The sequence below is a fragment of the Bos grunniens genome, chromosome 14 (assembly GCF_055505025.1).
Source record: "Bos grunniens cultivar Pamir isolate PY7600 chromosome 14, Bosgru_T2T1.0, whole genome shotgun sequence".
Lineage (NCBI taxonomy): Eukaryota > Metazoa > Chordata > Mammalia > Artiodactyla > Bovidae > Bos > Bos grunniens.
In genome coordinates, this window is record NC_141178.1 from 72,899,741 (window position 1) to 72,915,502 (window position 15,762).

The 15,762-nt window shown below is 47.9% G+C and overlaps 1 protein-coding gene across 33 annotated transcripts in view; it reads right to left on the minus strand.

Annotated features, from left to right (window-relative positions):
- CYRIB (CYFIP related Rac1 interactor B) overlaps window positions 1–15,762 on the minus strand; it is a 148,486-nt gene that overhangs the window by 113,417 nt on the left and 19,307 nt on the right. For 3 of the 33 annotated variants that reach the window (XM_086335554.1, XM_086335566.1, XM_086335555.1), the window contains exon 1: window positions 4,398–4,484. The exons of 22 other annotated variants lie outside the window; for them this stretch is intronic. Coding sequence is in view for 1 of the 11 variants with exons in the window: in XM_086335522.1 (XP_086191648.1) it covers window positions 2,330–2,369 (40 nt within the window). In the remaining 10 variants the exon portion in view is untranslated. Of the gene's footprint in view, window positions 1–2,329; window positions 2,385–4,397; window positions 4,485–10,520; window positions 10,599–14,360; window positions 14,472–15,762 lie in introns of those variants that run through there. 8 more of the 33 variants (XM_086335562.1, XM_086335528.1, XM_086335536.1 and 5 more) reach the window with 5 other exon arrangements.

The following is a 15,762-nucleotide window of genomic DNA, read 5'->3' on the forward strand; positions in this document are numbered from 1 at the left end:
AGTGGAATCTGCCCTTACCTGACCACCAATTATATCACACTTTCACAACCCCTGGGATTCTCTAGGCAGGACTAAAGCTCCCACTGAAGCATCGACCTATTTTTGAAGATGACTAAAAAAACTTTTTTAGGGTCTGGGTATGTTCTTGGATTATGGATCACTTTTTAATTCTCTATAATGTGATCTCAGGCTATAACAATTTTTAAAGGAAAGCTGAGCTCCCTGAACACTTTTTAAAAAAATGTTTTGATATTAACTTTACTGTGACAGCAAACATAATTTTTAAGGAGGCCATTTTGACCTATATAACCCTTCCACCAAAAGAATTCCTTATAATTCCTGTGTCCTCTTATTAAAGTTTTTATTCACAGATCGATACTCTGTATCAATGTATGTATTTCATTTAAAGGAACCCAGGTGGCACTAGTGGGAAAGGGTCTGCCTGCCAATGCAGGAGACATAAGAGACGTGGGTTTGATCCTGGATTGGGAAGACCCCCTGGAGGAGGGCATGGCAACTCACTCCACTATTCCTGCCTGGAGAATCCCATGGACAGAGGAGACTAGTGGGCTGCAGTCCATGGGGTCACAAGTGACACGACTGAAGCGACTTAACACGCACGCGCCTTTTAGAGTAGAAGTTACTTAAAACAAAAACCAAACGAACAAACTTATTATGCAAATCACTGGCATGATGTTTCTGAAACCACCACAGAGCAAAACCCAGGTGACAAATGAAGTGCACCTGGAAATTCTGGGTCTGGGACATTGAGGGTAACATTTTCTAGCCTGCTTCATTCAATCATTATTCTGACACTTTCCATATCCCATTTAATACGAAACAGACAAAGGAAAACAGATGTTTGACTTGTATCCACCTGGCACAGCAAACTCCCAAAGTTTGCAATAGCTGCTTATCGCTGAAGAGTTTAAAGCAATATTTTTGTGCCAATGAAATAACATCTCAAATGGCCTAGCACAGTGGTTCTTACTCCGGCTCAACCAAAATTCACCAGGGCAGGAGGAAAATCTTTAAAAATACCGCTGCTGGGTCCCCAGCCTGCACAATTAAAACAGAACCTCTAAGGATGAAACCTTAGCACTATAGTTTTCCCAAGATCCCTAGGTGACTGTACAGCACAAACAGGACTGCAAACCACGGGCTAGGTTAGCTCATCAGTCGAAGAAAGCCCACGGGAAATCTTATCTGCGAGCGATGAAGGCGTTGTAATTAAATAAAACAGCGGATGCAAAAGTACCTGACAGGGCCTGTTACCCAGAAGACACTTAATAAATGTTAATTAAACAAAAAAATAATAATTCAAGTAATTACTCCTTCTCCTCAGTGAATTCACCTTGTAGTTTTATTGGCTTGTTTATCACTTGCTGTTTTCTCTTAGCCTTGATTCATTCCATCCCTATGTTAATAATAATAAAAATATCTATATGTTAACAAAATTATAAACATATACCCCTAATCCTGTTCAATTACAAGAGCTCTGCACTATTTCCAACAACTCTTAATCACTTATTTAATAAAACTTTCCCCTAGAACAGTGGCTAATATGTACTAAATACTCAACAAATGTTATTTATAATAAGTATTGTTATTCAGGATTCATGGTAATCTGCATAACTTAAGCTGAAGTTTTATTTATACTATTCAAAGGACTTAGTGAGAATGTAAAAATATTAGCAAGGCAATATTTTTTTAGCTTTCCTTTTTATACTGGAGAATAGCCAATTAACAATGTTGTGACAGTTTCAGGTGGACAGAAAAGGGACTCAGCCATATATATATACACACGTATCCATTCTCTCCCAAACTCCCCTCCCGTCCAGGCCACCACGTAACACTGAGCAGAGTTCCTGTGCTATACAATAGGACCTTGTTGCTTATCCATTTTAAATATGGCAGTATATGCATATGGATCCCAAACTCCCCAGGGCAATATTTAACAAACTTAAAAAAAATTTTTTTAAGCACATTCATTCTTTTTATAAATTTGTCAAAAAATATTAAATGTGATCACTGCACAGGTAACTAGCTTATCTTGCACATTCAAGGGGCCCGGGTAAAAGCTACTTGTGAGCACTCAGCAGTTTCCACAGTCACTTGGAAAAGCTAACATTGCAATTAGTTCAAAGTGCTCTCTTAATCCAACTTTTCCCTACCACTGCCTCCCTGAGCCTGTATTAGGAAGGCCATTTTTCTATATGTTCACATTACCCCTCAGTTTTAACTAAGAGAACAAAAATCTGTTTAAAAAATATATATATATATATTTCTTAATCAAGATGAGAAAGTTTTATTAAGAACATGTCCAAACCTCCTGTTGCCCTGCTTGGATGAATTAAGCCAGTCGGCATCTGTCTCCTGTTGGGCTAAGCAGAGAAGGCATTCAACAGCCAGACTGGAAGATCTATTGCGTTTGGTCCAGGATCACATTGTTAGCAGGAGACCCTTCCATGGTTTACACCTGAGCATGCCAATGTTTGCTTCCTTTCACCTTCTAACTCCAAACATCTGCCACTGCATGTTGCAAATCCGTACACACGCAAAAGTAATCATGATGTGCGCTTTTCTAGATGTACTGTTGTTGTTCAGTCACTAAATCGTGTCTGATCTTTGCAACCCCATGGACTGCAGCATGCTAGGCTGCCCTGTCCTCCACTATCTCCCGGAGTTTGCTCAAATTCATGTCCATTGAGTCGGTGACGCCATCCAACCATCTCCTCCTTTGTTGTCCCCTTCTCCTCCTGCCCTCAACCTTTTCATCATCAGGAACTTTTCCGATGAGTCAGCTCTTGGCATCAGGTGGTCAAAGTATTGGAGCTTCAGCATCATTTATATGCATATTATACATATAATAATTATTATACATATCATAACAAGTATTACTGGTCTGAATGTTTGTGTCCCCCCTCCGGGCTTCCCTGGTGGCTCAGACGGTAAAGCGTCTGCTGCAATGCGGGAGACCCGGGTTCGACTCCTGGGTCGGAAGATCCCCCGGAGAAGGAAATGGCAATCCACTCCAGCACTCTTGCCTGGAAAATCCCATGGACAGAGGAGCCTGATAGGCTACAGTCCATGGGGTCACAAAGAGTCGGACAGGACTGAGCAACTCTGTCGTGTCCTGTCCAAACTCCCATGTTGGAATCCTAACTCCCCAGTGTGATGGCTTTAGGAGGTCAGGCCTTTGAGAGGTCATGATGGTGGAGCCCTCATGAATGGGATTAGTGCCCTTGTAAGTGAGACCCCTGATAGCTCCCTCACTCATCCCATCACGTGAGCACACGATGAGAAGAGAGCCCTTGCCCAAGCACGCTGGTGCCCGGATCTCAGGTTTTCAGCCTCTGGAACAGTAAGGACTATACGGCTGCTGTTTATAAGTTCCCAGTCTGTAGCATTTTATAATAGTAGCTCTGAGAACCACAACAAAGTCAAAAGTGACCACACAAGCAAGTAATAGCTTGGTTTGCTCAATAAGAATATCATGATTGACTATCACATGCCAGACAACTCCAGAGGCATAGGGAGATGGAGATGAGGACAGAGTTCCCATCTTCAAGGATCTCAGGCTCCAAGGACAGTGTGTGAATTGGCTACTGTGACACAATGTGACTCTGACCAGGGGTGACAAGGAAATACAAAGGATAGGGTCACAGGGGCAACCCTAAATGTTTAGAATCAGAAATTAGAAAATGAAAATAAATAAGCACATAGGAGGTAAATGGTTGTGGATAACAATGTTAAGATAACTACTGCAGCTTTCATCAATTGCACTGCCCTCTCAGCTCCCATCACCTAATCTTGACAATCATATGCCACTTTGGGGACCTCCCTGGTGGTCCAGTGGCTAAGACTCCATGCTTCTAAAGCACGGGGGTGCGTGTTTGACCCCTAGTTAGGGAACTAGATTCCATATGCCACAGCTAAAGATCCTGTGTGCTGCAGCTAAGACCCAGCACAGCTAAATAAATAAACAAATATTAAACATAGGTATATATCTATCCTGTGATAAACCCTAATAGAAAAAGAATATATATATATGTATAAAGAATATATATAATCACTTTGCTGTACAGCAGAAATTAACACAACACTGTAAACCAACTATACTTCAATTAAAAAAATAAATTAAAAAGGAGGTGAAGGAGGAAGAGAAGACTTCCTGGAGCCTGAACAGCCAGACTCAGTACCATCTCAGCAAAACCGCAACCCTGTGGGTCAGCCCTAATCCTACCTTTTTCAAACTGTGCCACCGTTAAAGACATATCACAATTTACTTGAAAGCAGGACATGGGTGAAGGTAGAGAATGTTATTGGGGGTGTCTGGTCTAAATGCCTGGTTTTATAGATGGGAGAATCTGACATGCGGAAGGAAAGGAACTTGCCTGCAGTGAAGACAGCAGGATCACAGCGGAGTCAGAACCAGCTCCCAAGATTTCCGACTCCTAACTACCCAGGGCTGACTACTGAACTTCCACCCACTTCCAAACTCCTTCACCTGATTAACGAACTGCATCCAGGTGTCCGCTCTCAGCTCAGGCGCATGCCCTTTAGGGAAAGGCTTCTGGGGACATCCTACCTGGTACTCCCCTTTCTCAGGGCACTCCTCCCAGATTATGCTGCCACTTCATCAGCTAGCTTCCCCCCACCCTTGACCTTGGAGCAACTCTTTGTTCAAGTCTTGTGTCCTGGACCTGAGCACAAGCAGGAGGTCTACATGGACACAGTGCAGTGAACAAAGTGACCGATGTCTCAGGTTCTTGGGAATTTCCCAGCATTAACCAAGCAAGTCCCAAGTCCCTGAAAATCCCTCGGCAAACCAGGACAGCTGGTCACTCTATTAGTGGACACCAACAAAGTGACATGGGGCTTTCCCAGGTGGCGCTAGAGGTAAAGAGCCTGCCTGCCAATGGAGGAAACGAATATTTGATCCTTGGGTTGGGAAGATCCCCTGGAGGAGGGCATGGCAATCCACTCTAGTATTCTTGCCTGGAGAATCCCACAGACAAAGGAGCCTGGTGGGCTACAGTCCACAGGGTCGCAAAGGGTTGGATACAGGTGAAGCGACTTAGCATGCATGCAACAAAGCGAGATGGCTGGCTCACCATGTCCCCGCCTCTATCCGTCCTCAGCCACTGTGCAAGCCGGGCCCAGAGCCATGTCTCTGCCATGTGGTCACTCTAGCTCAGCACTGATAGAACTTTCTGCACTGCTGGAGATGTTCCTTATCTACACTGTCCAATACAGGAGTACCAGACCCAGGTGACTATGGAGCAGCTGAACTCTGGCTGGTGCAACCGAGTTTTTAATTCTATTTAATTTTTATTAATTTCTATTTAAATAGCCCTGTGTGGCTAGTAGCCACCATATAGAACAGTTTGTCTTTGGTTTTACATAATTGGAACTACGGTCCACCTCTGTGCACGGAATGAGCTTTAGAGTCAGAATGACCATGGTTCGAATCCTGACTCAGTCAGGTGCAAATGTGTCACAACTCCATGGGGAAGCTTGTTTCTCCCTCTGTGATCCTGACAAGTTGACTACGAGACAGTGTTCAGAAAGTGGTTGGTTCCTGGGAGAACTTATGCAAAAGGATTTCTCTGGAAGCCAATGAACCATGTTAAATGTAAAAAATGTAAAATACTATGTAAAAATGCTAGAAAAATATGATTCTGAACCCAATAGAGTGCAAGGGCATCAACTCGACCAGACTTCCAGCATCCCTGGCAGGTTCAAATTCAGATTCCAAACTGCCGGGTTTAGAATTCAACTGTGCTGATTGACAGATTCACAGATTCAACTGTGCTGCTTGACTGGTCCCAGACCTGTGACTGATTGTCACTGAGTCCCACTGGGGCAGCGGGCACTGGGTCCTGGGAGATGCTGAGACTCAGGCCATCTGAGGATGACCCTACATGGTCCAGGGGGCAAGGATCCAGGCCCTGCCCATAGCAGTGAGAAGGCAGCACCCGGAGGAAGCCCAGGTGCCCCACAGGGCTCAGGCACACCCGGGCTGGCCACTTAGTGCCCAGGGGCACAGGACACACGGGGCGCAGCCCGTATGCGGCACATGTAAGGAGAACACCACCCCCATTGCCTCATCCAAGGGCCAGGACACAGTCATGAGCTGGCGACCAGGAGCAGCTGCGAAGCCCTGGAGGTATCTGGTGTCTGGAACCTGTCCCCGGCCCTAATGAATCCACCCCCTCGGCAGGAACAGGCCGCAGGTCCCCGGAGGAGCAGGCTGTGGATCACAATCACCTGGGGAGCTTTTTAGCAACACTGTTCCTTAGATTGGGCACCGGTGTTTGCAGAAAGCTCCCAGATGACTGTGAGTCCCAGTGGCATGGCTGGGACTCGGTGTCTGTCATCTGAGGGCTTGGGAAGGTGGTTCTCATGAGGACTATCTAGGCAGTGCTAGGGGCCTTCCCAGGTGGTTCGGTGGTAAAGAATCTGCCTGCTAAGCAGTAGACATGGGTTCGATCCCTGGGTCGGCAAGATCCCTTGGAGAAGGAAATGGCAACCCACTCCAGTATTCTTGTTTGGAGGAGCCCACGGACAGAGGAGCCTGGTGGGCTACAGACCATGGGGTTGCAAAGAGTCGGACGTGACTGAGCACACATGAGCACGAGGCAGAACTAGGGCTGGGGAGAGAAGTCCCCTTGTTAACAAGTCCCTCCCTCTGGCTGCAGGGACAATAGTCAGATGGTCGGGGGACCCTGACACCACAGCTAGGCCACAAGTTGCTCGCCTCCCTCCTGCCCCAGCTGGCAGAGACCCTTCCGGCTCACCAGGTCTGAGCTGTCCCGTGTCTCGTGTGCGGCCTCGGTGAGGAGGGTCCTCCTTCCCCACTATCCCCAAGCACCCCAAGCAGAAGCCCTAATCTGTACGCCTCTCCATCCTGGTATCCCAGGCTGCACCCAGCACTGAGGAAGCCCACGACAGATGCTATTATTGTGGTTGTTACTCTCATTTCACTGAAAAGGAAACCAGAAGCTAGAGACAGTATGACTCACCCAAGGCCCCATGGTGCTGGGGCAGGGCTGGGACAGGAACTCTGGGTGCCTGGGTTCATTCCCTCTCCGATGCCCCAGGTTAGGGCTCATTGCCTCTGTGTCCACCCTCACCCACACTTTTTCTCCTCCCTCTTACAAGTCAGTATGCAGCCTCTGACCACCAGAATAAATGCTTATTAGAAGCCTCAGGCTCTGATTTATAGGATGCCACTTATCCTCAAAGGTTTCCCTGGTGGCTCAGTGGCAAAGAATCCGCCTGCCAAGGCAGCAGATGTGGGTTCTCCTGGGTCGAGAAGATTCCCCTGGAGAAGGAAATGGCAACCCACTCCAGAATTCTTGCCTGGAGAATCCACCGACAGAGGAGCCTGGGGGGCTACAGTCCATGGCGTCGCAGAGAGTCGGACATGACTTACCTGCTAAACAACAAATTATCCCCCAAACAGTCCATGAAGTCTATGAACACCCCTTGGGCAGTACACAGGGCACTGGTTTTTAGCACAGCCTTGGAGCCTGACATACTCAAATTGCCACTGAGTAGCTGGGTGATCCTGGACACATTTCTTAACCTCTAGGGGCTTGGCTTCTTCAGCTGTAAACAGGGATGATGGTATTTACCACTCAGGTTTGTGGAGAAGCTTACTGAGATCAGTCAAAGGGATAAGACGGGCTCCATGGCCGGCCAGCAGGAAGTACCAACAGCTGGTAGCTATTATTCAGGTGGCAGGCACTACCCTTCTTATCATCTGCTCCACGCTCCATTTCAGACCCACAGAAGCCTCCAAACTATGCACCCTCTCATGTCCCTTCTCTTCGCACAGGCCACCCTGGGCCGGCGGACCCAGCCCACTGCCCCGGGCCTGGCCTGTCCTCTTGGGAGCACCACCCTGGAGGACCAAGTGGCTGGATTCATCACGTCATCCCCACCCCATCCTCCCCGAGTCACCCGGAAAAAAAATAAACGAGAAGTAACTCTTTCTATTCCTCATTCCAGACTTCCTGAATTTAAATCAAATATTTGCATACTCTCCAAAGCCTATAAACCTGAATTGCTCACAGGAAAAAAAAAGAAAACTTAGGTGCAAAGAGAGTAAGTGCAGGTGGTCGTGGCCTCAACGAACCTCACAGGAAAGGGCATTTGATCTGAATAACCACACAGCCCAGCTGAGGGAACGGGGTGAGCAGGAGAAAGCTGCCATTTACAGGGCCATCTTCCTGGCCTCTCTCCGGCGACCTGCACAAAAATCAATGGTGCATTCCCTCTGTGGGCGGTCCATGGAAGCCCTGGGATGGGGGGTGGGAGTGGGGCAGGGGGCGTTGAGTGTGAGGAGGGCTGGGGGAGGCGGGCAAGTGAGCACCAGCTCCCCAGAGCCACCCCGAGAGCACTTACACAGGAAGTGTTGGGCTGCTTCACACCAGCATGGCTGCCCAGTTAAAATCCCGAAGGATTGACACAGGCTGGGAAAGAGGTGCTGTCCAGAGCCCAGCTCCCCGGCTGCCACACCCACCACCCAGAGCCCCCAGACGGGCCTCAGCTAGGAAAAGATGAATGTCAAGCACTGTGGAAACTTCCAGAAAGGACACTGGTGGCTGCCCAATGTTAAACATTCTGAGCATCAACCCTGGGCACAGTTCAGAGGCATGAAGAATTCAAATGACACTCTGAGGGATTCAGAAGAACAAGCCTTCAAAACACGTTTGCTGGAGGAAGAGAAGGAAAGACTGACTCACGGGCAGCGGCACCTGGGACAGGCCACGGACCCACAGCACCTCCCTCCCTCTGGGCCACTCACTCCATACAAGCCCAGGCACCAGAGCCTCAGAAGCCTCCCTGGTCAAACGAAAGGAAAGTCTGCCCTGACCTCCCACCCTAACCTACCCTAACCCTCACCAGGCAAAAGGGAACTTTGGGGCTCCTCCCTGCCCAGCCTCCAGCCCCTCTGGGATGGCATCACTGTCCTCGGGGGTACCCCATGACCCTCCTATCATGTGCCCGAGGGGCTGGCGTGTCACCCACACCACCCATGCTGGCGTGTCAAAGCATGGAGTCTTCCAGAACCAATGCTGCTTCAAGAACAAGCATGTGACCAAAACTGGCCAGTAAGAGTCCTCTCAAGGCTCAAGAATGGTCATGTGACCCTAACTGGCCAATAAGGACGTTCTCGAGCACTTTGACTGAAGTCACCAGGAAAGGGTATCCTTCTCCCATCACACAGGGCTATTCACATGAAAGGTTGAAAGCCTGACTTTACCTCACAGGGAGAGACCCCCCGAGAAACAAGGTGCAAGGAAGGCAAGGCAAAGAAACAGTGGGAGACAAAACCTGGCCAGCGTGATCTGGGCCCGTATCAGCCACCCGACTGTTTCACAATAAATGATCTTTTTCAAAACTAGGCCAGCTTGAGTTTGGTTTCTGTCACTTGGAACCCAGAGCATGGTCTGATACATTTCTCAGTGGGTGCACAAGAAGATGCTGGTTGCTACCAGACCCCGCTTCCTGCCCTGGCTGCCAGTTCATGCGACTCGGTGGCTTACTGATGGCATCTGGGAGGTTGGCTCTGGGCCCCACACCCTCTACTTTACGCAAAGAGGGCATCTCTCTCCCACTGAACCCCCAGACTCTGGTCTCTTGCTCTCCATCTCACAAGCTATGAACACCACCGGTTACCTGTTCTAATACATGGATCTTTCAGTGGCCCTATATGGCTTGAAGATCACGATGCAAGTCCCTCTAACGCATAAAGGGTTATGCTCATAAAGCTGCCATCCCAGGATGTGATGACATGAGTTCTCCAAACGAATCCTCCAGCCCAACCACGTACACCTATGCCGAGATCGCTCTCAACTCCAGGTTCCCAACCCCAAGACAGGAAGTGTCTCCAACCCATGCCAGCTGATTCCAAAAGCTCTTGCAGTACAAGGGTGACCCCTCATGTTCTGTAACCCACATCCTGCCCACTGAGGTCAAAGCCCCCACTCTTCACAGGGGTGAAGGCAATGTTGAAAGAACCTCATCAACACAGCCTCGTCCCCACAGAACAACTAACAGGACTCTCTCAAGAGCTTTCTAACACCCATCAAAGCCATAAAGTGGCTCTGAGTCAAGCCTTTGTCATGTAAATTAAAACTCCCCACCACCTCCCCAAATTTTTGTTGAAAAATCAGCCAGCTGTGTACATTTCATCCAAAGTCACAGGAAAAAAAAATCTACAGATAAAGCTTCTCTTGGCATGGAACACAAACTGACAGCATTTATAATTACAGAGAGTTCACTGCAAGAAAGATTTCAGAGGACGTCCAGTGCAATCTTCCCATTTTACAGAAGTGGAAACTGAGATTCCAAGAAGTGAAATGACAACCCGGGGTCACACAGACAGGAAGCAGAGGGGCCAGGACAAAACACCAGGTCCTCTGCTTTTTTTCCCCTCCAACAGTTTATAAATAATAACCTTACCTCCATGTACTCTGTTACAATACTAATTCATATACACTCACTTAAAACTGTGATCCATGGAGAAGTGCTGTATGTTTTGATATTTTCTGCTCTTTGCATCACATCTCGCTGAGTGTCTCAAAACAGGGTCTCTGTTTCCTGGCAGAGAGGCTGGAGCCCTCCAGGCCTGAGACTTGGTGTGGTTTCTCACCCTCTCCGCTGCCCGTAAACAACGCCAACAGGGTCAACACAGAGAGTAACAGCTGCTGGTTGTGCAATAAGAGGCCACCTCTACTTCCTAATGTGGCCTGGGTGAGGAGGTAGGGGGTGCGCTTTGTAAAAGTGTCTCCCCTCCCCTGGACCCAGCAAATTTGCCTGAGGACATGTTCATCACTCAGTGTGGTTTGTTTTGTTCTCCGTACATCCCGTGCATCTCTAAAGAAAACTCCTCTTGTGGGGTAACAAAGATTTCAGAAACAGCCTGGGGCTCGAATTTCTGGCAGCTCGTTTCACTCACTGTGTGACCTTAGGCAGGTCACTTCACCTCTCTGAGCCTCAGTTGCCTCGTCTTCAAAAAATGGCAGAAACATCATGCACAGAACAGAGTCGGAATCCCTTGAGCTCTACTCGAGGCCGTGGCTACTCGGCAGACCCAGGTCATCACCCTGAATTCCCAGAGCCTTTCTCCTCCTGCTGCCCGTCAACTGCTCAGCACACAGGCCACGATCATCCTCTAACTCAGCCCCGCCAACGCCACAGCATCCGCACCTGCCTCTCGTGCAGGGTCAGGCCCTAGTGTCTGCCTTCCTGCCTGGGGACTAACCACTGCTTGGTCCGAAACCCCCCAAGGTCCTGCTGGCTCCAGGGCCCAAACTCGACAACCTGGTCACCCCAAACTGGCCAAGACGCCCCACTGTCAAGTTTCTCCTCCAAGGCCTGAAAACCTCTCCCAGTCGCCATAAAATTACTCAATTTTTCCCTTGTGGGATCAGATGGAATTTAAAGTAAGTCACTGAAGTCTATACAGCCCTTCCCGCACAGAATATGGAATGCCTGCGAGACTTCCTCCCCATCTCTGCCCCCAAATCAAGCCAGTGTTCTATTCACTGCTGTCACTGAGGAAGCGGGAGGGGTCCACCTGCCCAGCAAGCCCAGACAGAACGATCAGGCTTTCCATCTGGCTCTCATCAATCCGTCCTGCTGTCCCCCACGACAGGGTCAGGGCCTCTCACCCCCCAACTCCCTCCGGGCAGACATCTATCTATAGACGGAACCCTGTGTCTGCCCCCAGTTCCATCCACCGAGTCTGGGGAGTCTAGACAGGTTCCGATGAGGGGAAACAGAACTTCCAAGCAGAAGCTGGAACGGAGTTGGTGGGGAGAGGGGGGCAAGTATGTGCTAATGTGTGGCCAATCTGCTTGGGGTAAAAAAGAAAGGCGTGGATCCACCTGCCAGTGCAGGGGACGCAGGTTCAATCCCTGGTCTGGGAATATCACACATGCTGCAGGGCAACTAAGCCCATGTGCCCCCACCATTTGAGCCCATGCTCTAGAGCCCGGGAGCCACAACTACTGAAGCCCACGTGCCCTAGAGCCAGTGCTCCGCAACAAGAGAAGTCACTGAGATGAGAAGCCCATGCGTGGCAACAGAGCAGCCCCCTCTTGCCACAATTAGAGAAAGTCCGTGTGCAGCAATGAAAACCCAGCACAGCCAAAAATAAACAAACAAAAAAGAAAGGGACCTGCAGCAACCTGGATGGACCTAGCGATTATCATACTAAGTGAAAGAGGCCAGAGAAACACAAATATCACATGATATTGCTTATATATGGACTCTAAAACAGTCGGACACGACTGAAGCGACTTAGCAGCAGCAGCAGCAGCAAACAGTGATACAGAAATAGACCCCCACACACAGAAAACAAACTTATGGTTACCAAAGGGGAAAGCAGGGGAGGAATAAATTAGGTGTTTGAGATTAACATACATACACTGCTATATACAAAATAGATAACCAACAAAGACCTACTATATAGCACAGGGAACTGGATTCAATATTTTGTAATAACCTATAAGGAGAAAGAATCTGAAAACAAATACATATAACTGAACCACTGCTGTATCCTTGAAACTAACAACACTGTAAATCAACTATAATTCAATGTAAAAAATAATAATGATAAAAGAAGAAAGGATATCGAGTTAACCCTTCAATTCACTCAGTGAATTTTCTGCCTGAACTTTCTGCCTCATTGTTTATATTAAAATATAAATATCATCAGGTCTCATCCAATGCCAAATCCCCAAATTTTTACAAATGCCCAAAACAAACCTGGTGATACAAGAATGTAGGATGGATCAAGGATCAGGAATCAGAACCACAACAGACTATTAATAATAATTTCTTGAGTAGTGGGGTTTATACTGGGAGTGGGTGGAGGAGAGTCATCATGAACTGTTGGTGGGAATGAAAAATAGTGAAATCCCTTTGGAAACCTGTTTGTCAGCTTCTCAAAAAGTTAAATATAAAAATCCACACAACCCACCAAATTCCACTCCTAGGCATCTACCCAGGAGAAATGAAAACCCACATTCACAAAGGCTAGCACACGCATGTTCATAGCAGCATTAATCCTAACAGCCCCAAACTGAAAGCAACACACACGTTCATCAGCTGGTGAGTGGAGAAATGATGTGATGTACTGCACGACAGCATATTTTTCTACAATCAAGAGGACTGAAGTACTAGCATCAACAATGTGGATGAACCTCAAAAACTTTATACCCAGTAAAAGAAGCCAGACACAAGACATCATATCTTCCATTTACACCTGCTGTTGTTGTTCACTCACTAAACCATGTCTGACTCTTTGCAACCCCATGGACTGCAGCACGCCAGGCTTTCCTGTCCTTCACTATCTCTTGGAGCTTGCTCAAATTCATGTCCATTGAGTTGGTGGTGCTATCTAACCATCTCATCCTCTGCAGCTCCCTTCTTCTTCTGCCTTCAATCTTTCCCAGCATCAGGGCCTTTTCCATTGAGTCAGTTCTTCCACTTACATAAAGTGTCCCAAAGGCAAGTTTATAGACATTTATACAGAAGTACAGGTACAAAATCCGCCCGCAATGCAGGAGATCCCAGTTCAATTCCTGGGTTGGGAAGATCTGCTGGAGAAGGGATAGGCTACCCGCTCCAGTATTCTTGGGTTTCCCTGGTGGCTCAGACGGTAAAGAATCTGCCTGCAATGTGGGAGACCTGGGTTCAATCCCTGAGTTGGGAAGATCCCCCGGAGAAGGGAACGGCTACCCACTCCAGTATTGTGGCCTGGAGAATTCCACAGACTATACAGTCCATGGGGTCGCAAAGAGTTGGACACAACTGAGTGACTTCCACAGGTACAAAAGTAGATTATTAGTTACCTGGGGTTGAGGACAAAGATTATTTGTAAAGGGACATGAAGGATCTTATCAGGGTGATGAAAGTGTTCTAAAAACTATATTATGGCCATGGCTGCACCTTTCAGTAAAATAACTAAAAAACTCACTGAAATGGGTAGACTTTAGATACATAAAATATACCACGCATTGGTTTCCTATGGCTGCTCTAACAAATTACCACAGATGTAGTAGCTTAAAATACAGACGTACTGTCTTATAATTCTGGAGACCAGAAATCCAGAATGGGCTTCGCCTGGCTGAAATCAGAACCAGGCTTTCTCCAGAAGTTCCAGTGGATTGTTCTCCCTTTCCTGGTGGCTGCGGGTACCCTGTGATTTGTAGCTTCAAACCGGCTTCAAAGCCAGCAGTGTCAGCATCTTCAAATTTCTGATTCTGACCCTCTGTTTCCATCATCAAACCTCCTTCTCCAACCCTCACCCTCCATTTTCCTCTAATAAGTCCCACCTGGATAATCTGGAAAGAGCTTCCCATCTCAAGATCCTTGGTCCCATCAGCAAAGTCCCTTTGTAAGGTAAGTATTCACAGGTCCTGGAGATTAGGACCTGGACATCTCTGATTCTAACACATACCTCAGTAGAGCTGTCACGAAAACAAATAAAAATAGCCCATGCAGGATGTGGCCAGCATGTAGGGCTCGTACAGCATGTAGGGCTCGTACAGGTGACCTTCCTAGAAACCCCACTGCTGAAGAAGCCCTCAAGAGCCCTGTCCTAGGGCAGCTCATAGGAACTGAAAGGGTCCTCACTTTGGCCTCAAATCTAAGAGGGAACGGGACAAGAGAACAATAAAGCCTGGCGAGAAGACCCGGATCATCGGTCAAGTTCTAGATGAACGAGAGGATGAAGAGGGGAGAGTGGCATAAACGCCTGTAGTTTCCACTGAGTTGACCCCCGCCCTGGTCCTCCCCACTCACTGCTGATTCTAAAGAAAAAGTTTCATGTCTGCACAAATGTGAGCGTTTTGGTGTTCTGAAATTTCCATCTCACTGATTATTTTAAGAGAACCTAAATTAAGTTAGTCCCCAGACAATCTCTGATATTGACAAGCATTTAAATCAATACATACGGAGCCATCAGAGTTGCACCCTCAGCAAATACCTGGACCAGACTGTCCTTATCAAGGTAACAGAAGGCAGCGACCAGCATGGACCCTGTGGAAGCACGTGGCAGCCTGATGCCTTCTCTCCCTTCACGCCTTACAGTGGTCACCTCTCTGCCTAGTCTTCATCAAGGTTATGGCCCTTCCCAGCATTTGAAAATGGCTTTTTCTTCCCTGTTTCTTCTACTAGGCTGTGTGCTGCCGTGTGGTTAACACAGTGTGGGCGCACGCGCGCGCACACACACACACACACACGAATGAAAAAACAGGCAAAGAATAAGACGTGTTTAAAGAAACAACAGGCTCAAGAGCTGAAATGAAAACTCCAAAGGATAAACATTTCCTCTCTTTGGTTCTGCACCCCTACGCCCTAGCACAGTGCCTCCTGGCACTCAGCACGTGCTCAGTAAATACCAGCTAAAGGGATGAACGGCCAGGAAGCCCCTGGTCGCCAGGATTAGGGACTCTTGATCTCTGCACTCCTGTGTCTACGAGCACAACGCCTGATACACAGTAGGTGGCCCAGTGTTTATACACCTGACCTGCAGAAGACTGGGTCTTCGAGGAATGGGATCGGGCTGGGTGGTGTCGACACCACAAAAAGGGAGGCAGGAGACAGGGAGCCTCCAGAGCAAGCTCACCCACCTCCCATAATAGGGGTGGGGTGCCCCACTCTGCCTCAGTGGTATCTGTCAGTCAGAGTTACTGGTTACAGACAACAGAAAAGAAAAAAAAAAGGAATTTGATG